Raw genomic sequence first — 22,862 nt, forward strand, 5'->3', positions numbered from 1 at the left:
TATTTTTATTTTTTTAATTCCAGTTTCTTACATTAGGATTTTAAATACTGTAATGTGCTGTTAATAAATCACATTTTTAAACCACAAATAAATAAATCATACTTTTTCTTCCATTCTCTCATGTGAAAAATGAATATGGTACAAATTGCACAAACCTAGTATTACTATAAAAGTCATAAAGGTAATTTATTATGGCTAATTTCTTCAAATATGCTTTTTACTGCCCATCAATTCTGCATTCAGCGTGACAAATCGAAGGATAAAATTGTTACCTTTTGATTATACCTTACCTATAATTAGTTATTACTGATACAAAGGATCGTTGGAGAAACAATCTTATTACAATGATAATACAAAAATTAGATGATTTTATGAAATTTAAAATTATGAAAGAATATACTAGCTATAATACTTCGAATTCTAGAAACTTCTGTATAAAATTATAACAAAAATAACTAAAGAGTGTTTTTATTTTATAATCAATTTGAATAAAGTTAAATCATGTTGGTAATAATATTAATAATATTATTTTACAGTTTAATTGGTTTAATCTTAAGTAATAACCATCGCTATTAACCTCAGCTAGTTTTCATGAGCGGTTATTTATGTTAAAACTTTGACATTTTTTCTCGTTTAATTAATTTAAAAGCAATTTATTTTTAGTCTTAGTTTGGCGTTTGTATTTATGAATAAATAAACTGATAACATATCAACAATGTAGAAATTCACTTGTGCAACCCGAAAACAATTTGATTCCCAGCATTGTCTCCATTTAACTGAACAAAACGCCAACAATGGCGTTTCTGGCACCAATTACAATTGCGCTTATGTCATTTTCCACCACAAATAAATTAAACTTTCACACCTCATCATTGATACACGCGCATCCAGGATGTATTGAAATTCTTTACCATTTTCGTCCCCGCTTCAATTCCATTCGAGGTTGTTGCAGTGCAAAAAGCTTAAATTAAATGCAAATTTGACTCATCTCATTGTCCTTGCTCTAATCCAGGATAATTGAATGCAGATATCAAGGCTCGAGCAAATTATGCCCTGGACGCGAATTAATTGATTATAAGGCATAATTTTTAATTAAGATAATTGCGGTTGTTAATGTTAATCACCTTGGCGTATTTACGAATTTTGAATTTTTGGAGATGAATTTATGTTATTAGGTCATTTTATTTATTACCAGTTTGATGCTAATTTCTCGCTTTATGACTTGTAAAAATATGTTGCTTCATTTACTGAAAATTGAGACAAAGAAGCTTTTTTCAGGTGATCTGTTGCGGCATCTTTTACTGTCATTAGTGTCATAAATGCCAGATATAAACAGCGAGGTTTGTTTCATGCTGCATCTACTGTTTCAAGAATTATAGGCACGAAATGACTGGCATTTCAGATGTTGCGAAAAGAGGAGATAAAGCAAAGAGCAAGTTTAACGATATATTATAATAATATAATAATTACTAGATTTTCTACTCTAAAACTGTTTAAATGGGGGGAAAATGACCACACTTTCGTGATTTCCAAACACTAATAAACATAATAATTCTATTAATTACGATAATTAATTGGTATCCTGACATGACCTATTGGCAAAAAATATGTAAACATTTTCATTTATAAACTCATGATTTATAATAGTCGGAGTTGCTAATATTTTTTTAGTAGTAATAGGGCCCCATCAGGACACAGCACTTTTTAAGGTAAAACACCCTGATTTTCAAGGCAAATAAAAAAGCAGTGATCCCGTTCAGGACACAGCACTTTTTTAAGGTAAAACACCTCGATTTTCAAGGTAGATCAAAAGACTAAGATTTCAAGCAAAACACCCTGATTTTCAAGGCAAATAAAAAAGCAGTGATCCCGTTCAGGACACAGCACTTTTTTAAGGTAAAACACCTCGATTTTCAAGGTAGATCAAAAGTCTAAGATTTCAAGCAAAACACCCTGATTATTTTTCAAGGGTAAATAAAAAGCAGTGATCCAGTTCAGGACACCGCACTTTTTAAGGTAAAACACCCTGATTTTCTAGGTAGTTAAAAAAAGTAAAAAATATCAAGCAAAATAACCCGATTTTCAAGGACAAATAGAAAAGTAGAAAATATTGCGAAAATGACCGGATTTTCAAGGGTAAATAAAAAGCAGTGATCCCCTTGAGGACACAGCACTTTTTAAGGTAATATTTTAAAAATAACATTTTTCAAAGATTTTAATCTATCAGTTGTGTGAAAAATCAGAAGAAGATAAGGTGTCAACCGAAATGGTTGACACCCTAGAAAATAGCGAATATGTCTCTTATAATCAAGGAAAAGTTTCGCACTAGTTCTTAAAGGATAAAAAATGCAATTGTAAGCTAATTAATATCCAAACGGTATTGTATCAAAGTTTTCTAAAACAACCCTCTTATCATAAACAAAACCAAATTCTTTTGTTTCTATTTTATTTAAGAGTTCCTTAGTTTTAGTATCTCTGGTAATTCGATTATATTGCGTACTGATTTTACTGTCTTTCTTTTCTAAAATATTATTTATACTATCGGAATTAATCTTTTTGGACGTTTCATAATTTAACGTAAATCCTTTTATTTTACAAACAACTTTATCTGTGTTGGTTTTGTAGCAATAACTTTTTGGGCCTGTTGATATCCAGTCTATTATCCATACGCCTTTACCTAATTCGTCTGTCCAATCTCCCAATAGACAACCTGTTTTAACAGTGTTTTTTTCATCATCTATATATACAATACTATCTGTATCATAATATGCTACGCTTTTTCCTAATTTATCTAACATTTCGTACAATCTTAGTCTAGCATTTGCAGTTGTAAAAGCAGCTATAAATATATTGGTATTGAAATCATTTTCTATATAGCAATCTTTTAACTTATAATCAATTTGTAACATATTTTCATTTATATCGTTTATGCGTATGTTATCAAGTTTGTCGTCTAATAAAATTTCATAAAACTTTTTAACATCTGTAACATATTCTGTTGCACCCATATTTTGTCTTTGCCCAAATTTACCCCATAAGGAATTTAAGCATATTTTCGCAACAGCTCTCTTTCCAGGATTATTTTCTATTTTACCCAATTCAATACCTAAATTTTCTTTTACAGCTTTTCTATATTCTTCTTCTGATTCAAAATCATCCTGCCAAGAGCTTGTTTCTAATTTAATTTTCATAAACGCTTTCACATATCCTTTAAATAAATTTGATGATTTTTCGTAAAAATGCCAAACRTCATCAATAGTTATTATTTTGTACCCCTTTTCAATTGCTTTTTTTACTTCGTTGGTACACCAGGTTCCTCTGATAATTCTTTGAGATTCTGTATGAGAACATTTATCTTTTTGATTATTTAATTTTGCACAAAATTGACATAATGGAAATGTTAGTTTTTCATCACCAGATTTGGTTTTATTCTTAACAGGTAAAACGGGGTGATACAAACCTTTTGGTGGTAAAATTGCACATTTTATTAAACCATACCAATCTGAATTGTACGTACGAGGTTTGAATATTTTAGTAGGATGTCCAATTGGATAATCATCGTAACATTGTACTGTTGGATATAAACTGCAAATATCTATATATTTCAATTTCTTTCCTTTAACGCGCAATTTTGTTGCATTCGTTCTTCCACCAAAGAATGCGTTTCTAGGATTAAGTTCTTCCAATTCCTTAATTTCTTCTTCAATTTGTTTTATTTCTTTCTTATATTCTTTTGACTTTGTCCACTCACATTCCCACATTTCTATTAAGTTATAACCAGCTTTTTTTATTTGCTCACTTCTTTCTATTGTTTTCTCATAAAGATCTTCCATAGTTGTTTTATTCTTATTATTAATAAAATCTGAACTATAACATTTTTTACAACCGTGCCAAAAACAACCGTGATATTGGTAAACAGTATTGGATTTTTCATCAAACCCGTCAACTTTTGATCCACATATTTTCACTTCACCATTGTTCAATGCGTGTTTTATATTTGGATTATGAAAACTATTTAGCCATGAAATTGATTGTTGAGAATATTGATCTTTTTTCGGATTATCAACAACAGCTATTGTATCTTTCTTAATATATTTTGATCTATATATAGCCAAGCAAACACCTGCAATAGTAATATACCTAAAAGGATCTATATTCGCAATTTCTAAAAACTGATTTCTTAATTCAAGACATCCTCTTCTTAATATATCAACATCAGAATTGCAATAATCATAAAGTTCTTTTTTAAAATCAAACAAATAATTTTRTTTRCTTTTTTGTTTATGCCATTCTAAYAACTCTTCCCTTTCTTTTGGTTTCATAGAATTAACKCCATAGTATTTTGTATCAGGTATTTTTCCAATATAGTTCTGATTTTCTGTAGTATTGAAGAAATGTGGAAAATATCCTTTTTTAAGTTCTTTTAGACCYAATGTTTTAGGGAAATTTTTTAAAGGTCCTTGAACAAAATTACTACTATCAATAATTRTTAAATTAATTGARTTTATTTCCATTAYCATTATTTTWGATCCYTTATATARYCAGAAAGGTTTYATACCYTTTTCAACGCAATATTTRAGAATAAAGTAAGAATCATAACCTTTAGAATAATGAGCAATAGCTGTACATCCTTTATGATCTCTAGAAATTAGCCATTTACAGAAATCTTTGTTAGTCTTAAAAGAATTAACATTTCCGCTAAAATCGTGAGATATAACTAAATTAGCGATGTGTTTGCCTGTTTCTTGCATCGCTTCATAATCAAAGAATAAATATTTTTCTGTATAAGAACATTTAGTTGTGTGCTTTTTAGATCCACATTCAAGGCATTGAAAACTCTCTTCGCTTTTTCTTGGTATTTTAACACAATTTTTACAATTTTTACATTGATAAATGTGATATTTTACTCTTTTGTTTGTTTTATCAGGATGTTTGTTTGTTTCATCAGGATGTTTGTCCATTTTTTTAAATTTAATATCATGAGTTTTACATGTAAATCCTGCTTTATTTTTCACATCTATTAAACCATTATAAGTCATAACTAAATCATATTCTAACATATAGCCTATAAATTCATCAGTCCTTTTAGCAAATCTATCTGGTAAAAACAAGTTAAATTTATCATTCAATGTAACTATAGCTATTTCTTTATCGTCTTTATTAGTAATAAGTTTCCAATCTGTTATGGTATATTCAGAACCCTTTTCCAAGTCTTTAAGTGATAATGTTTCTTTTCCTTTCTTTGTTTGTTTGTTTGTTTTATCAGGAAAATTTACAGTGCAACCTTTTCTATCACAATTTTTACAACCTTTTACTTTATATTTATTATCACCGTTTTTCATTATTGTCTCACATATTCCGCCTTTTTGTCGTTTCCATTGCATATAACATTTATGTTTTAATATTTCAACTTCTTTACAACAATTTCGACATTTTTCCCATCCACATTTATGTTCTTTACCTCCCTCTTCTATGAGTTTGTTACCTTTTTTAATGATTTGATTACCCTTCTTGTTATTTCCTTCTTCAATCATTTTATTTCCTTGTTCAATCATTTTTTTACCTTCGTCAACCATTTTATCACCTCTTTTAAGTATTTTATTACACTTTAAGCATTTATGAAATCTTTCACAAACTTCTGAATGATTTTCTAAACATTCTTGATTAAAACAGTATCTATTGCATTTTTCACAATATATTCTAGAGTCTTCTTCGTGTTTAGGTTTTAAGCATAATATGCATATTTTATTTCCTTTTTTACATTTATGATTATCTTTATGTTGATATGGTTTATCACATTTTTCACAATAATAAGACTGACCGTAGAAACCTGTCATACTATTGATTGTATCGAAATGATTTCCATTTTTATATAAATAAACTTTCACATCTTTTTCAGGTCCTGAATATATTATAGAATTAAAACATTCGGCTGCTACGATTTTTATTTGAATATTTAATAATTTTTCTATATTCGCAATATCATCTAAAGTAAAATAATTTCTATTATATTCCCCAAGTTGATTACATAGTTCTTGAGCTAAAGTAGTTTGTAAATTTCTTCCCTTTCTTATGTATATTATATCATTATGATCATATTCTTTACCAAGTATAATATTGGTATGATAAGTTAATCCAACAATAACAGCTCTTGGGCAACATAAATTATCTTTGTTTTTTATCGATGTTATGCTTTTCTTTGTTCGTGAGTCTTCTGCTATATTTAATATTCTTTTCGCATTAGTAGCACCTCTAGGCATATTAACTACTTCAGCATTAAACGTACAACCGTATATATCTAAATCTTGATTTGAAGTTAAGATACTTTGAATATTGTTTAATAAATTATTAATATCTGAGGTTCTTGACATACCTGTTGAAATAGGATTCCAAAGATCAGGATGATTAACCACTATATTCATTAAATCTCCTTCTTTGAAATTTGTTTTCTGTTTTACTATTTTAATCATTTCATTTAATCCCTCTCTAAGGGCAGTAATTTTTTTCTCAATTATCTTTGAAAGATCAGACTCGGATGATTCTTCCTCTTCCTCTTCCTCTTTCGATAACATAACTTTATAGTAAACTTTATGTTTCTTCCATTTTTTGGTGTATTCAGCTCTTGTTTCTATTATTTTAATTTTAGGTTTTTTTGAAAACTCTGTAAAATAACTATCTTCGAAAGCAAAAGGATCTATTTCTTCAATTTTTTGTAATAATTCTGCCTTCTTCATTTTTGAGTAACCTTTGATATTCTTTTCTTTAGCAATTTTTCTTAATTCTTTTATCGTTGTATGCGAAGCACTAGTCAAAGACGTATTCTGAGTTGATTTGTTTTTTGACATGGTTTCCTCTAATATTTCGTCTAAACTTTGCGTCCCGATTTCTTTAAGAAAAGTATTTAAATTCGCTTCGCTCATGAGGGCATTATCTGAAATTTGATTCACTAGATCTGTCTTTTTACTATTTTGCTTTATCTTTAGACCTAGTTTTTCAGCAATTGATTTTAATTTTTTAATATTGAGTCTATTTAATTGATTAAACCAATCGCCTGCATTGATGAGCTCTTCTTTTAGAATTAATTTTATGAGGTCTGATTTAGTCTTCGAGTTGTACTGTGAATAGTTTCTTAACCCCAGTCTTTTTGCAATGGTTTTTAATTTTTTTAAATTTAGTTTATTTAGCACAATCTCATTATTTGATTGTGGTGTTAAAAAATATTTATCCATCGAGGACGACTCATGTGTCAAAGATGGACTCTTATCTGAACTCTGAATCTTTGATTCATCGTGAGACTTCGTCGAACTCGAAGACGAACTGTCTTTATTAATTTGTTCAATTATGTCACCCGCTTTTTTAAATCACCTTTAGTAAGTTTTATAAGTTCCTCAAGAGTCATTTTAAGAAGCTCATCTTTCGAGAGCTCCATTTATTAGATAAAAAATTATTCAAAAAAATTTATGAATGAGTTTATCCTTTTAACTCGTTAATATATTTTTCTAATTTTTCATGCCATATTTTTTTGAAATGTCTTTTTTTATATCGTATCGGAACATCCATAAAACATATATCACAAGTAAATTTATCATTTTGTCTTTTCTTACAATCATAACACACGTATCCTATTCCACATTTCTGATTTTTACTTTTAACAAAATTTGAATGAGATTTTATGGTTTGACAAATGGAACATTTTCTTAATAACGACTCATTATTCGGAGATGTTTGTTCATGATCAATCTGACAATCTTTATCCCCCATTTATTAGAAAGATATTATTTCATAATAAATGGCTCATAATACCAAAAGGGAACAGTCAGCTAAACAAAAGATAAATATAATAATTAAAAAAGATTATACGTTAACAGAATCCAGTATTCCATCAGTTAAGAATTTAAATAAAATGCGATCAAGACAATTAGCATTAAATTTTTTAGCACAAAAAGGAGATCCTACTTCTAAAAATATTACCTTAAAAGAGTTTGCTAAACAAAATAAAATTGGTGAAAACACAATTAGGAATCAAATAAAATTTCTCACTGGTGAAACAATAATTAAACATAACACAAAATCAAACAACATAGAACAATATAACAAAAAACGAAAACAAATTAAATCTAAACACAAAGCAAACACATCTCAATCAGATTACAAAGCGTCCCTGAAAGGGACTAATGCCCAGCATACCGCTGGGAGTATAAAATATGAAGACAGGCGAGGCGAAGGCGAAGAAGAATTTGATAAAATTTTTAATAAGACTATGAATTCCTTGACTTTGTCAACTCATGAGTCATAGGCGAATTCCCTATCTAATAAATAATGGCACTAATTGATGTTGCAGATAAAAATCAAATAAAAATTATTCAAAATAGAATAAAAAAAGACTGTATTGAGTTTAATAGTTTATCTGTTGGTAATAAAGTTAAAGCGTCTAATCAACTGTATATGGAAAACAGAATTTTAAAAGAATTAGGAAATGCTGCGGTTGAAACAATAGAAAAAATGGATGAAGAAATTGAGTACAAAGATAATAAAATTAATGTGTTGGAACAAGAATTAAAAGAGGTAAATATTTATGATGAAGAAAAAATAAACGCATTACTGAACAAAAATCCTGTTATTAGGTATAACAATAAAGAACGTGCAAAAAGACGATTAGCAAATACTCTTTCTCTAGTTAATAAATGAATACGTCCATGAACACAGCGAATTTATTAATCAAGGCAAACTTAAAGATTGTGGAATTAAAAAAAGAAAAGAAAAAAATTATATTTATTTTTATTTGTATTATTTCAATAATTCTTATAATAATGTTAYTTGCATTTCTMCTTCGTATATYCCCTCTTTAATTTTTTCGCCYTTAAGATCAGAAACAAAATAAATCCAAACATTATATACGCGTTTTTCTAAAACTGTGAATATTTCTTCAGTCCAGTTCGTTTTTAATTTGTTACGAAAAATATCAACCATATTAGACAATCTAATTCTATCACCAACTTCAAATTTTGGTTTTTTATTTGTTAATGTAATCATATATACGGTTTCTAATAACTGCCTTTCATTTTCTTTATTAACATCTTTTGGTTTCATTTTAATCGTAGAATGATAACAATTGTTATAAGATTTTATAATTTTTGGAAGTAACGAAAGCCAATTAAAACTGTCATACAATATTGGCTTAAATTTATTTCCTAAAGTACGGTTGAACCTCTCAACAAAGAAAGCTTTATTTTTTGTTCCAGTACTATAAAGATTGATATTGTATTTATTTAAAACGATCCTCATATCTTTATTGTAAAACTGTTTTCCTCTATCAGCATGTAAATTTTTCGGTGGATTGTGTTTATCTTTAATCGCTTGTTGTACGATTTTTAAAAACGCATTAGCTACTTCTAATCCTGATTTAGTTTTTAAAGGTTCTGCCCATACATATTTAGAAAAGGTGTCTTCAGCAACTAGAATATAGATAAAACCATTATTGATCTTTTTAAATTTATTAAAATCATTCGACTTCGTCTTCGACTCTGTCTTTGTTCTTAAAGAATAGCTTGGATCTTCTGCTTTTCCTTTTGGTCTATAAAAAACATAAATATCTATTTGCCAAGTATCATCAATACCTCTGTATTGAAAGCGACGTGTTGGGTATTTTTTCCTAGCGGGTTTAAATAATTCAAAAATTAAAATATCTTTAGGTGATTTAGAAATATTATTTTTTACTGATTGACAAATTTTGCAAGTTGATATTCTTCTCCAGCGTTTATATTTTACAATAAATTCTGGTTCTCCAGTGGATTTAGTTTTGGTTTTGCATATTTTACAATAATCCATTTACTGTACAACAAACAGTAGAGATACCATTTTTATTTTAACGCGCAATGCGCATGAAGGTCAAAGACTGATAATTATAAAGAAAACTTGACTAACATATAAAATCTGATTGGAGTTTTTAATCGATAAGGTTTATTATGGTTATAACCACCTAGATTTTCATCTGTGTTTACCTTTTCTTTTTTTATCCTAAAAAGCAATAAATCAGTTTCTTTAATAGAAAAGGGCTTCGAAAGATCAAATTTTTTCATTTCGTTATTAGTAATTTCTAAATCTGTCAGATCAGCTGTTGAACGGAATTTTATAACTTCCATATTTATCGGTACACTAAGATAATATTCTCCATCAAAAGTAAACTTAAGCATAGTTATAATCTTTTTATCATGAACCCCCTTTTCAAAATTAATTTTTCCTACAAATTGTAAAAATGAATAATGAGTTTTTTTCATGAATTCAGTTTCCAAATTAATTAACCTTTCTCCGTAAATATCTAGTTGTCCTTTATTGACAACATCATACTTATCAATTGCATCAGCAGTTTTAACTATTCTTCTATTACCAATATCAATATATCTTTTTGTAGCGATTATATTCACCGAATTTAACGATTGCCTAACGATTTTTACAACGGTTTCTGAATCATCTTTTTTAATCATATTATCGTTCGCTGACGCTAAATATTGTAAATTAACAGCATCACCAGGATTTTCTGGTTGTTTTACATTAACTAATTTGTGTCCTGCGATATCATAATCGCCATTTTCTGTTAGATTAAATCCTATACCAGGTGGTCCTCTTGTTGATTTTCCACCTTTTTTTCTATTTTTTCTAAGAACGTATTCAGATGTCATCGCCTTCGGCTCTGGGGTGGCTTTGCCAGTCATTTATGGGTGTAAAATTCTTTCTATATTTCATTTCAGGAGTTTTGAAATCAATAGTTAAGCAATCAAAATTTTTAATGTTATTTTCATAATATTCCCTGAGTTTCTTATCCAACCCCTTTTCTCTAAATATTAAGCTTATATCATTACCATCACACGATGGAAATATTGAAAGATAATTACATTGTAAACGAATTGATTTTGGTACTCTATACCAATCCTGCGTTATATAAATCATTGAAGCATTCATTTTTCTTCCGCGTATAGCTAAATCTATCAATTTTTTTTGATCTTTTTCAGTTACGAAATCATCAACAACAATCAAGTTTTGTTTATCTCTATCCAGTTCGTCTACATCGACTATGTCTTCTATATCTGATGAAAAATACGATTCAATTATCGATATTTTTTCATCATCAAACACATTTTGTAATAACTGATAATAAGGTTCTTCTAAATCTTTCGCATACAAATAAAAAGTATCAAAAAATAAATATTTTAAAAGATTGACAACAGTATTTGTTTTACCAGAACCGCTTCGTCCTATAATTATTAATATAAAAGGCCATTTTGGCGCTAATTTATTAACATTGTAATGTTCTTTTTCATCGGCTTTAATAAAATGAATAGGCAAAGAGGTATTCATCGTCTTTGACTCTTGATTGGCTTTGCCAGTCATTTATTTAACACAAATACGCACGCTTATCGCTAAACTGCGTTAGCGCAGAAGTTAAGGCGTCGAGCTCTCAACATGTGCACACTTTCGCTGCGTGTTCGAATCCTTATAGCGGGCAAATTTTTTCGCGTTAGACTAATAACGTGTTTCACACGAATTAATTAATTAAACTAAAATAAAAATCAAGTTTAAAATAAAATTTTCAAAACGAAATAAAAAATTCAAAACGGTATAAGAAATTCAAAACGAAACTCAAAATTCAAAAAATTTTCACAATAACCTCACTTATTTATTTAGGATTCTGGATTTTTCGACCGTTACAGAACTTTTAAATAAAATAGAAACAAAAGAACTTGGTTTTGTTTATGATAAGAGGAGGGTTATTCTAGAAACCTTTGATACAATACCATTTGGATATTAATTATTTTATAATAAATTAAGTTCTTTAGTTTTGAAACACATTAAACACAAAAAATTAATGCTGAGGAAGTGAGGAACTATTTTATCGTTTCTGTTTTATTGTTTCCGCCAAATTGCACGCATGCGCTTGTGCTTATTGGCTTGGGCCTTTGTCTGAGTCAACAGCAGCTGATAGTGTTCTGTGGCTGTCACTGCTATCTAAATCGCTAAAATTTTTTCCTATATAACAAAAAAATGGAAGATAAAACGTATGGAATAAAAACACATCTCGTTGAGGAATTTAGACAATTGCAGATTAGTAGACAAAAGAGCAGTAAGACTATGGTGTTTGTGGGGAGTTGTATATTATTTATTAATTCCGCCCCTGTAAGGGTTGATGTGCAAGCGGGAAATGGGATAATATCCATTGTACCGTTCCCGCTATTAAATGGAGGACTCGTGGGGTACAGAATACCCCCACAACGTCTAAGTTTGGTAATTCCAAACTATATAACCATTGCATTACACCCTGCACTAACAATCCATTTGGTGTTTGATACGGCGGCCCAGGGACATGAATTTGTTGGACACCTAAATTTGTAAGTTAAAAAAACGGTAGATAATTAATTGTTTACTTTATATTGGTTGTTTTGTTTTTTCAGACCGGAAAATGAAAGTTCCGCTTCCGACGCAAGTACATCGGCGTCAAGCAGCTCGGACAGCCTGCCGTCCACAAATCCAACATCAGACTCTGGTGTTAGTGGTGTTCAAAATGTTTAAAACATAAATAAGTAATATATGTAAAAATAATTAAAGAGATTTTCGGGAATTTTAAGTGTTTCTTTTTAAACGGTGAATTTTCTTGCCTGAAACCGTATTCATTTTTGTGCTCAAGTGGCCCAATAGAAAACATGCCAAAATCTCTAAAAAATTTTAATTTTAAAATACCTATATCTTAAAATCGGGGGTGTCTTCACGATTTTTTCTGCTTTTCTGTTTACCCGTGAAAGTCGGGGTGTTTTTATGATTATTTGATGTTTTTTTAACTACCTGGAAAATCGGTGGTGTTTTAACGTTTTTTTTTTTTGCTTTTTTGTTTACCCTTACCTTTTTACCTTAAAAAAAGTGCTGTGTCCTCAAGGGGATCACTGCTTTTTATTTACCCTTGAAAACCGGTCATTTTAGCAATATTTTCTACTTTTCTATTTGTCCTTGAAAATCGGGTTATTTTGCTTGATATTTTTTACTTTTTTTAACTACCTAGAAAATCAGGGTGTTTTACCTTAAAAAGTGCGGTGTCCTGAACTGGATCACTGCTTTTTATTTACCCTTGGTAAATAAAAAGGGTGTTTTGCTTGAAATCTTAGACTTTTGATCTACCTTGAAAATCGAGGTGTTTTACCTTAAAAAAGTGCTGTGTCCTGAACGGGATCACTGCTTTTTTATTTGCCTTGAAAATCAGGGTGTTTTACCTTAAAAAGTGCTGTGTCCTGATGGGGCCCTATTACTACTTTTTTTCAAATAATGTTAATTGTCTTGTCGGGAATTTGGCGTTTGGTTAATTTATGACAACTGCTAGTTTGCAAACATATACAGGAATTAACCAATTTTGTCCTTGTTGATTATTTGTCACGCACGCATGTATGTTAAAATGTGAATCATTTGCATTTTTATTGGTTATTGATGACATAAGTTATGCCAAGGATGTTGGAAAAGATAGGACAATTCGCTGTTGCATTTTTACATCGATGGTAATTAAGGACTACTGAAAACTCGTGCAAATTTTTCAGTAATGGACTACGATTTTAGCTCGTTTTAAGACTCACTTTGTTTCTAAGAAGGTTAAACATCAATAAATTTACAAAGTTTGATATATTCCTTTTCAAATCTGCACAATTTTTATCAATTTTCAGATGGATATGAAACGAAATATGGGCGTCGTTACAATTTTTCTTAGAGAGGGGCAACCTCAGGGCAGTTTAAAAATATATATTTTATTACAAAGACAAAAACATGTTATACAAAATAGGAATATAAAACCATATTTTTTTCTAACGGAAATTATAAATAAAACTATAAGACAGGGATCTCTAAAACCATAAATATAAAAAATAAAAAAATATAAAAATTATAGTAAATAACATGAACTAATAAATACTAAGAAAAATGTAACACTTGGAAATCAAAACAAAATAAAAACTCTTTCAAAATACATTCAAAAAAACAATAATTAATAGAAATAAAAAAAATGAAGAAATAAAATTTTTAAATTTCGTTTTTCTCAACCAAAATCGTCTACGATAAAAAAGTTAAAAAATGTTACTAAAAAAAATGTTTAAAAGAAATGTTAGCTATTTATGCAACAAGTTGCAAAATGAGCATGTTTTTACTAGACGTGTGCAAAAACCAGCCGTTTTGAATCGTGTTTTATACAAGATTTTTTCCAATTTGGTTGTGAAAAGCATAGGCATCAAATTCGAATTTAAAATCTGTGATTTCAATAATTTTCCAAAATCATACTAGGTCGTGACGTTGCTATGAAAATAGTGTTATTTGTTTTCTTTTTAACACTAGTGATAAAATCAACTCCTAAGGGGGTTATATGGGGTGGTGAATTCGAAGGTTTAAAGTTATATCCATGAAAATTGGTATTTAGGCTTTCGGTTAAAAATAAAAAATACGTAATTTAGCATTTTTGGAAATTCCATCTCCAAGGGAGGTTGAACAAGGGTAAAAGATTGTAAAATATCCGTTTTTTTTGTAAGTTAAATCCATGAAAATTGGTATTTGAGCTTTCAGTTAAAAACAAAAAAACACGTGTTTTAAGATTTCGAAAAATTTTATCCCCAAAGGGGTCAAACAGGGGATGAAAATTTGTATACATATTTATAAATTGGTAATTTTTGAAGTTATATTTATGAAAATTGGGATTTGGGCTTTTGGTTAAAAATGAAGAAATGTGTTTTAGAATTTTTGAAAATTCCACCCTCGAGGGGGTTAAACAGGGATCATAATTTGAATTGAAATTTGTCATTTTTAAAGTTAAATCCTTGAAAATTGGTACTTAGACTTTCGGTTAAAAATGAAGACCGTGTTTTAGGATTTTTGGAAATTTCACCCCCAAAAGGGTTGAACAAGGGTAAAAGTTCGTAAATATCCGTATTTTTTTAAAGTTAAATCCATGAAAATTGGTATTTGGGCTTTCACTTAAAAACAAAAAAACACGTGTTTTAGGATTTTGAAAAATTCCATCTCCAAAGGGGTCAACAGGGGATGAAAATTTGTATATAAATATTTATAAATTCGTAATTTTTGAAGTTATATTTGTGAAAATTAAGATTTGGGGTTTTGGTTAAAAATAAAGAAAATGTGTTTTAAGATTCTTGAAAATTCCACCCCCGAGGGGGTTAAACAAAGATCAATTTGAATTGAAATTTGTCATTTTTAAAGTTAAATTCTTGAAAATTGGTACTTAGACTTTCGGTTAAAAATGAAAAAAACCGTGTTACAGGATTTTTGGAAATTTTACCCCCAAAAGGGTTGAACAAGGGTAAAGGTTCGTAAATATCCGTATTTTTTTAAACCTAAATCTATGGCTTTCACTTAAAAACAAAAAAACACGTGTTTCAGAATTTTGGAAAATTCCTTCTCCAAAGGGGATGAAAATTTTTATAAATATTTATAAATACGTCATTTTTGAAGTTATATTTATGAAAATTAGAATTTGGGGTATCTGTTAAAAATGAAGAAACACGTGTTTTAGGATTTTTCAAAATTTTGCCCTCAAGGGGGTTAAACAGGGATGACAGTTTGTATTAAAACTGGTCAGTTTTGAAGTTACATCCTTGAAAATTGGTATTTGAGCTTTCGGTTCAAAATAGAGCAACACGTGATTTAGTATTTTTGGAAATTCCACCCCACGGAGGTTAAATAGGGAATGAAAATTTGTATCAAAATTTGTTAAGTAGTATCCATGAAAATTAGTATTTTTAAAGATGTAAGTGTTTATATATTTTTAGAAACTTCACCCCCAAGAGAGTTAAACATGGGGTGTAAAATTGTATAAAAATTCGTTTATTCTGATTATGATTATATCCATAAAAATTGTTTTTGGGGCTTTCTGTTAAAAATAAAGAAAAGCATGTTTTAGGATTTTTTAAATCACCCCCAAGAAGGTTAAACAAGGGATGACAGTTTGTATCAAAATTTGTAATTTTTGAAGATATGTGCCAACGTTAAGACTATTTGCCATTTCCATTAAAAAAAAACAGATTTTATAATTTTCTCTTCACATTAGAAGCAAACATTGTATGTGGTTTTGTCACAGTCGACCGCAAATCCTTATTTGGTCTAAAATGTTCATAAAACAATCAGTGAACAGCATTTTTCACTACCAGGAAGTGGTTATTAACTTATTACAATAGGAATAGTGTTTTTGAAAAAATTAATCATCCAAGTTGTCGTCGAGAACAATAATCCTTTCGAACAGGATGTACTCGCTGAATTCTGTCTCAAGGGTCAAGGATAACCTTCCACTAAATTTCAGTGATCCTCCTCTCCGGGAGACTGAGCAATAACCTTTAGTCGGACTGTCTAATTTTATGTTTTTATTCCTAATTGATAAAAGATTTTATGGCGGCAACAACATATTTGCCCTTGAAACTCATCACTTTCACTTTTAATCCAATGTCAGAGATCTTCACTTGGACCGATTTTTTACAATTTGATAAAAGGTTAAGTGATCTGGTTTGAGTATTTTCAGGGTCTTTAGTAAAAAAAATTGTCAAATTATCAAAAATTGTGCGATTTTGTGACACCAACAAATCATAAAAATGCTCAAAGTTGTTTCGTAACACCTGGAGACCTAGGGTCAAGGTTACAAATTCATATCATATGTATTGTTAAAAAAGTTATCTAGAATAATAACACCAACTCGTTATATAATATTTAGCACAATTACTACCGTTGAATAATTAGCATAATTGTACTTGTCAAAGCCTTAAGTAAAAGCCGATAACACTTGATAACAAAACACAACACACTATTTCAAAAAAGAATAGAACAAGAGTCGCAATGAAAATAATAGTTACCGTTTTGGGTTGTTTTTTCATTCTTACAGTTCAAAAATCTAACGCACAATTATTTAACCCATCTCTATTTTTCAGTTTAATCAAGCCTACAGTTATAAATACAATTGAAAACGGTGTCGAAGAAACACAATGTGCCTCAGATCTGAAAAAATTCTTTACAGACTTGGTAGACCTGAAATGGTGGGCGATTAGAAGTGAGTTTCTTTCGTTTTTAATTTTTTTAAATTTTGAGTGAATTTTTAGTGTTTGATGCTAGTAGCAAATTACATCCTGGGTTTTTCAATGGTAATTTTCGCCAATTTGGGAACTACGACCAATGTCTCAGTGTGACTGGGAGAGACATAACTGGGCAATATTGTACAGTCTCGGTGAAAACGTTCGAAAATACCACGAAAACGTTTTTCAACATGGTCAAAAATGTAGGTCACTACAATTATGAATTTTCCCCATTTTTCCATTTCTAGATTGGTAAACAAAGAGGGACCGGGAAAATCATCGATTGGAGTTTTTTTCTCAAATATACGAAAGCTTTCCTAGGTCTTTGTCTCCCCAAATCGTGCTCAATCAAAGACCTGAATCGGTTGTGGGGCCACATACAGAAACTTTTCCACATACCAATTGAAGCGAAATTTTTGGAAGGAACTTGTGTTTCTGGAGACAAGCAATACACAAGTACCAATGATTTCTATGTCTTGTACACAATTTATTTAAAATTTTGACAAAATTTAAACACTGATTTTAGCTTATTTTTTGGTGTGATTTTAACCATGGTAGTGTCAAGCACAATTTATGATTTGTATTTGCGAAATTGTAAGTTTCAACCTGACATTTTCGTCTCTTTTTCTCTCTACACCAACACCAAGCGACTTTTGTCAACACAGTGTGAAAATGATGGTCTGACTTGCTTGTATGGTATTCGGGTGCTGAGTATGGCATGGGTCATCGTCGGCCATATTGCACTCACCCAGATATTTTCCTCCAACATTAACACTCTCTACATTATCACTGAAGTTCTCTTGCATTTTATTGTATTTTTTTAAAATAATTTGTAATTTTTTTAGTGGAAAACTAGTTATGCGAGCACTTTTATCACCGCAGCCCCATACGCAGTAGATACGTTTTTTTCAATAAGTGGTCTTTTGGTAGTTTACATCCATTTGAAGTACTCAGAAAGGCTCAAAATTAATTTGTTAGTTTTCTACCTACACAGAGTAATAAGGTAAAATCAAACGAGTGAGCGAATCGAGCGAAAAACTCAAGCTTAATTTATTTATTTTCCAAATAATTTAGTAAATTTTGTTTACTTCTTTGATCTTTAAGACCTCTAGAAATGTAAAAAACCTTAAATGGATCAATTTTAAAGATTCCTCTCGAGTTTTGGTCGATTTTTGCCAATAATTTCCACTTTTCGAATTTTTTGGCTTTTTTGAACAGTCCGGACGTGTTTCAAATATGATTTTTTTTGTATATTGTTCCATTGCCACTGTATTTAATATTTATTTATATTTTAATCAAAGCGAATTAAACAATGGCGTGATATTGCAAAAATTTGAGCAAAATAATTTCACAATTAACACTTGCTGTATCGCAAATTGTGACTTTTGCGCTCATTCTTTGTAAAACGCGAGTGTTTTTCTAGGAAAATAAAAGGGAAAACTGTTTTATTTAATTCATGTACAGAAGAACGAATTTACATCAAACGAACAAAATTCTAGTCTCTGTGACAGAGGATTTCAGCTCTACCGATATTTATTTTTAATTATTTATTTTTCATTCTATTTAATATTCATCGTAACTGAAAATCAACATCGCGATGAAGCCAGCAAAAAACGTATAATCTTTTTTTGCTTGAAATCAGTTGTACAAACATCCGGAAATCAATTAGAATTAAAATTGTGGAAATTACCTTCAGAATTACATAGAGGGTGAATCGGGAGAGATGGACCTTGAAACTCAGAACCTTTCTAGGACTCCATCTTTTATAGCAAATAGTCAATTTTAATGTTTCAAGTTATTGTAACAAAAAAACTGGCCCAATACATAAGCATACATGAAAAATGTTCAGACATTGCCCCTCCATATGAATTATTCGCATCAAAATCCTATTTTATGCTCTTCTTTCTTCTATCCTATTTTTTTAATCGCGATGAATTGACGTTTTTTCAGGCTACTTAATTTATTTATTTTCCAAATAATTAGTAATTAATCAAGTTTTTTGATTTTAGGCTAGTACCAGCACTCCTTGCAACCCTTCTAATTTACACAAATCTGTACAAATACGTAAGCGAAGGGCCTCTCTGGCCCTTAATTGTTAAAAAATTGCAAGTCCCCTGTGAGTACACATGGTGGGCAACATTATTTTTTTTCAGCAATTATCTTAATTTTAATAACAAGGTAAGTGAGATTTTTTTTGACCCCAAAGAAATAAAATCAATTATAGTGTATGCAACATTCTTGGTACTTATCAGTGGATACCCAGCTCTATGTGGTGGTAGCACCCATCATACTTTATTATATAAAGAAAAACCCATCAAAAACTCTACTTGGAATTACAGTTGTTTGCTTATTGTCGATTTTGTACACTTTTTTGATAGTTGTTTATTACAATATTGGATTTATATCATACTGGGAGTAAGTAAATTGAAATTGAAAAAATGTTTCAATGAATGTTTTTCAGAATGGATGAAAATGATTCAAGAATAACGTATTTTAATCCATTGTCACGCATGCCTCCTTGGTTAGTTGGCACTGTTTTGGGGTACTTGCTTTACCAAAAGAAAAAGTTTCAAATTCCCCCAAAAACGAATTTTCTACTATGGACAACTTCGTTGCTACTTATGTTGCAATTAATTTTGTATCACCAGGTTTTTTTGAATTCTCCTCACAATGTCTTTCGATCGGCTTTTTTCAACAGTTGCTCAAGACTCCTCTGGTCTTTATCTGTTTGTTTTATCGTTTTTAGTTGCAGCACCGGACATGGAGGTAAAACACAGTTTTTCAAAAATAGATGAAAGGTTTTTTTCAGGAATTATCAACAATTTTTTGTCCCACCCCGTTTTTATTGTTTTGGGCAAACTTACCTACAGCATGTACCTGACTCACGTCTTGGTCATAATGGTTGTGACAGGAAATCAAAAATATGCAAGATATTTTAGCAATTTTGGATTGGTAACACTGCATAAAAAACAACAATTTTAAGATTAATGAAGCGTTTCAGTTTTGCGACTTTTGTAGCAATTCGGTTATCATCGTCGTATGTTCGACTTTGATGTGCTTGTTTTTTGAGACACCTTTTATATCTATGTTGAAACATTTGGATAAACGAAAACATGTTAAGCATTCGTGATTGTGTGAATAAAACAATAAAAATAGCGTTTTTAGACACGGAACTACTTTATTTTAAGCATATTTCAATCATCAGTGATGAAGTAATTTGTTTAAAACCATTTAAGTACATTAACCATGAATAACTCTTACCTTGAGTGTTAAGAAACATAATGTTATTTGATATAATTATCATCCGTAATAATTTTTAAGAACCTGAAAAGACGCATCTTTTTGTAAAAATTGTCAGAAGTCGTTAACACTAACTGCAAATTGTCAATTCAACGAATTGTTTAAACGGACATTTTTATTATGCCTATTAGCATTGGAATGATAATGGAAATTATTTCTGACAAAAAATTACATTTGAAGTAACGTTTCAAACATTCCAATAGCCATTCCAATGACCGTCCGGACACAAGGACACACTATTTTTAAAATAAGTAATAAGTACCAGACTTCTTTAACAAATAGCTGTAATGCAAGGTTTAAAACACCATTTTGTCTAGAACTAAAAATACATAAGGCATATTTAGAAAGTCCCTGGTAATGAGGTTCTACTGTACCACAGAATTAAATGTTTTATGTCTTGCATAATAGGCAACCAATTATACACATTAATAAAAATTTATTATTATTTGGTAAAATTATTTAATTAATTAACATAAAAATAATAGGCTAAATTATAATCAACTTAATTACGTAATCTGTGATTGTAGTAAACATAATTATTTAAACAAAAAAATTGACGTTTATTTGACAGATCAGCTGTTGTTTGACACAAACATGGCGATTTGACATTAAAAATGAAAACAAACTGTGAAACACAGTGATTCTTGAAACTTCCTCTACGATTTACCAATTTAGCGTTAAATGTATGAATATCACTTCTTGTGACGATGGACGGTATGTTCGAATTATACCTAGATGGGAGCATTGAGCCCGATGACATCCCCCACACGTCAGACCCCGTCTATATCCTAGGCAAAAAGTACAACGCACTTCAAGGTAAGCCCCCTTACTTGACCCAGTCATGGCCTAACAACCTGTCTAGAGTTAGAAACAATTCGTCAAGACATTCTTTCAAAAATCTGGTTCACATATCGGAAAAACTTCGTTCCAATCGGGGGCGACGACGGCCTCACCACCGACAAGGGATGGGGCTGCATGCTCCGATGCGGCCAGATGGTCCTGGCGCAAGCTCTAGTGACACTCCATCTGGGCCGGGACTGGATCTGGGAGCCAGAAACCAAAGACTCCACTTATCTCAAAATCCTTAGTAAATTTGTAGACAAGAGACAAGCGCCCTTTTCCATACACCAGATTGCCATGATGGGGGTGTCGGAAAACAAGGATGTGGGGCAGTGGTTCGGACCCAACACCGTGGCGCAAGTCTTGAAGTAATAAAAGGCGGGGCTGGTTTAGGGATTTTTAAATGTTTTGTTTGTAGGAAGTTGGTGAAGTATGATGATTGGAGCTCAATTGCGATTCATATAGCCTTAGATAACGCACTTATTATTAGTGATATAAGTAAGTGAGTTGGGGTTTGGAACAGTTTTGATGGGGTGGTTTTCAGGAGAGTTGTGCTTAAGTCAAGAGGATGAGGGGTGTGTGAGTATGAAATGTGGCAGTGGGGGTTGGAAACCGCTGCTACTTATTGTGCCTTTGCGATTGGGACTGCAGGAAATTAATCCCATTTATGCCAGTGGATTAAAAGTAAGAAAAAAGTTTGTTTCCACACTATTATCGTTGTTTTTTAGAAATGTTTCAAGTTCAAACAGAGTTTGGGGGTGATTGGGGGCAAGCCCAACTTGGCGTTATATTTCATAGGATATGTAGGAGATGAAGTAATATACCTGGACCCCCACACGACGCAGAAATCCGGTTCAGTGGAAAACAAAGAGACAGAAGAGGAAATCGAACTGGATTCTAGTTACCACTGTAAATACGCTTCTAGGATAAACATACTCAGCATGGATCCCTCGGTAGCTGTGGTAAACTAACTGTTGCACCCCCAAAACAAACAGTCCTAAATTTGGAACACTTTTAGTGCTTTTTCTGCAGTACTGAAGCCGAATTTAATGATTTATGTCACGCGATCAAAAAAGACCTCATCGAACCTGAAAAACAGCCGTTATTCGAAGTCACTTATGAAAAACCGAAACAGTGGAAGCCGACGCTGGACGACGCCGTGGAAGCAGCCGATTTCGAACTATCGGGCGAATACGACTCGGAGCACGAGTTTGAAATTTTGTAACAATTTTGACCGAAAAATATGTAAATAGTTACTCAAATTTGTTTTTGTACAAAGTGCATTTATCGAGGTGGCGCCACTCGTGATGCTTTTAACGCTACCGGTGCCAAAAATGTCGACTGTACATAAATGGATGCCGATCTTACTTATACAGGGTGTTTTTTTCGAGCTCCACCATAGGAATCTTAGTTATTCTAAGACATACGAGGTCGGTTAAATTAGGACAAAGTTGCGTATTTTTATGTTGAACAATAATTTGAAAGAAAATTTAATGTGTCATTAAAAAAAACGGAAACTTGTAATTTTCGTTTTTATTTTTTCAAGCGAAAACTTTTTAGTCTAGGTCTTCACTTTTTTACAAGGACTCTAAATCTGTATTTTGCAAGGCGCTCTTGATGTCAACACTCAAC

General features: G+C 30.8%; 2 protein-coding genes and 1 long non-coding RNA gene across 3 annotated transcripts; 2 read left to right on the forward strand and 1 right to left on the reverse strand.

Annotated features, from left to right (window-relative positions):
- Positions 1–11,885: 11,885 nt before the first annotated feature.
- On the reverse strand, positions 11,886–13,396 carry LOC123013147. Its single transcript, XR_006413251.1, has 3 exons — positions 13,257–13,396; positions 12,892–13,205; positions 11,886–12,834 (listed from the first exon to the last, which is right to left on the reverse strand). It is a non-coding gene; the product is annotated as an uncharacterized LOC123013147 (long non-coding RNA).
- A 3,453-nt stretch (positions 13,397–16,849) lies between these two features.
- LOC123013159 (nose resistant to fluoxetine protein 6-like) lies at positions 16,850–20,362 on the forward strand. Its single transcript, XM_044411535.1, has 10 exons — positions 16,850–17,068; positions 17,118–17,293; positions 17,339–17,568; positions 17,617–17,884; positions 17,936–18,093; positions 19,100–19,268; positions 19,315–19,505; positions 19,552–19,856; positions 19,900–20,042; positions 20,092–20,362. Exons 1-10 carry the CDS (start codon positions 16,858–16,860, stop codon positions 20,218–20,220), a joined length of 1,980 nt encoding a protein of 659 aa, XP_044267470.1. The 5' UTR covers positions 16,850–16,857; the 3' UTR covers positions 20,221–20,362.
- Positions 20,363–20,974: 612 nt separating this feature from the next.
- On the forward strand, positions 20,975–22,754 carry LOC123012786 (cysteine protease ATG4B). Its single transcript, XM_044410920.1, has 6 exons — positions 20,975–21,206; positions 21,253–21,598; positions 21,649–21,728; positions 21,775–21,914; positions 21,959–22,192; positions 22,249–22,754. Exons 1-6 carry the CDS (start codon positions 21,098–21,100, stop codon positions 22,453–22,455), a joined length of 1,116 nt encoding a protein of 371 aa, XP_044266855.1. The 5' UTR covers positions 20,975–21,097; the 3' UTR covers positions 22,456–22,754.
- The last annotated feature ends 108 nt before the right edge of the window (positions 22,755–22,862 follow it).

Source organism: Tribolium madens, unplaced genomic scaffold, assembly GCF_015345945.1.
Source record: "Tribolium madens isolate multiple individuals breed KSU strain unplaced genomic scaffold, Tmad_KSU_1.1 Scaffold_96;HRSCAF=242;Tcas5.2_LG5, whole genome shotgun sequence".
NCBI classification, from domain to species: Eukaryota; Metazoa; Arthropoda; class Insecta; order Coleoptera; family Tenebrionidae; genus Tribolium; species Tribolium madens.

What these genes read in the sequence shown, in the direction of transcription:
- LOC123012786 (XM_044410920.1), top strand. Translation starts at nt 21,098, where the DNA reads ATGGACGGTATGTTCGAATTATACCTAGATGGGAGCATTGAGCCCGAT. An exon ending in TTTATGCCAGTGGATTAAAA is followed by an intron (nt 21,915 to 21,958) that starts GTAAGAAAAAAG and finishes GTTGTTTTTTAG; the next exon opens with AAATGTTTCAAGTTCAAACA. An exon ending in TGGATCCCTCGGTAGCTGTG is followed by an intron (nt 22,193 to 22,248) that starts GTAAACTAACTG and finishes GAACACTTTTAG; the next exon opens with TGCTTTTTCTGCAGTACTGA.
- LOC123013159 (XM_044411535.1), top strand. Translation starts at nt 16,858, where the DNA reads ATGAAAATAATAGTTACCGTTTTGGGTTGTTTTTTCATTCTTACAGTT. An exon ending in ACCAATGATTTCTATGTCTT is followed by an intron (nt 17,569 to 17,616) that starts GTACACAATTTA and finishes CACTGATTTTAG; the next exon opens with CTTATTTTTTGGTGTGATTT. An exon ending in GGATTTATATCATACTGGGA is followed by an intron (nt 19,506 to 19,551) that starts GTAAGTAAATTG and finishes AATGTTTTTCAG; the next exon opens with AATGGATGAAAATGATTCAA.